This window comes from Oryzias melastigma, unplaced genomic scaffold (assembly GCF_002922805.2).
Source record: "Oryzias melastigma strain HK-1 unplaced genomic scaffold, ASM292280v2 sc01519, whole genome shotgun sequence".
In the NCBI taxonomy this organism is placed as follows: domain Eukaryota; kingdom Metazoa; phylum Chordata; class Actinopteri; order Beloniformes; family Adrianichthyidae; genus Oryzias; species Oryzias melastigma.
In genome coordinates, this window is record NW_023418101.1 from 1 (window position 1) to 898 (window position 898).

At 51.0% G+C, this 898-nt stretch overlaps 1 protein-coding gene across 1 annotated transcript; it reads right to left on the minus strand.

Annotated features, from left to right (window-relative positions):
* Positions 1–141: 141 nt before the first annotated feature.
* On the minus strand, positions 142–890 carry LOC112140801 (proline-rich protein 5; the record flags this gene model as incomplete). Its single annotated transcript, XM_024263807.2, is given in 2 exon segments — positions 142–222; positions 293–890. Coding segments are annotated over 2 exon segments (212 nt in total), but the record flags the coding sequence as incomplete, so codon positions are not given.
* Between the last annotated feature and the right edge of the window lie 8 nt (positions 891–898).

An 898-nucleotide genomic window follows, 5' to 3' on the forward strand; every position in this document is an offset into this window, starting at 1 on the left:
GACTCCTCACTTCACACACAAACAAGACCATCAACCAGAAAAGCAGCAAACACAGGGCCTGGTTGAAGCATGGAATGACATCCACAGAATGCAGTGAGCTGGTCACAAAGTGGGGGGGAGTTCTCCTCTGACGGAACATACCGGACGCCTTCGTTGAGGATGTAGAGTTCATTGTCAGCCAGGCCTTTCTTTTGGAAAACTGCGATAACCGCGTTGTGGATGCTGGAAAAAGCAAAGTACTTTACATTTAAGTGACAAAAAATCTTTGATTGTTCGTCACCGTGAAGTCTACCTGTTCCAGGTGGCGTTGGCTCCTGCCCTCTTCTGCTTTTCCCCTCGATCCTCCGGGGAACTTTTCTCACTTTTTGCAAGCTCACTGAGGCTTGGAGAGCTCATCAACTTGAGTCGATGCAAAGTCCTCATGGGGTAAACATAAAGTGGGGAAAAAAATGAGCAGAAAAGAAAAGAAGGTCAGACTGGAGAGGAAACAAGAGGAAGAGAAAAATGCCAGAGGGGGAAGAGAAGCACAGGCAGCTGCAAGTGACAATGAGAGGAGAGCAGCCGGTGACACGGGAGGAGAGAAGTGGGGCAGAGTGGTGCATGGTGAGACATGGCCGGGCCGGTATGAGCAGGATGGGTGGAGCCCGGCTTTGAGGAGGATCAGTGTCACTGCGAGGCCTGCGGTTTCAGAGCGGCAGAAAACAATAGCGCTCTCCCTGCTGGGGACATGCTCTTCTTCCCTCTCTGCCTCCGACAGTACAATACGGGCATTGATGCAAACAAATATTTATGCAGATGCCGGAGGAACTGCAGGATAAGCAGCAGTGCTTGTGACTGTACTGACTGAGAGGAGGAGGAGGAGGAGGAGGAGGAGGAAGTCGTTTGGTTTATTGACCAC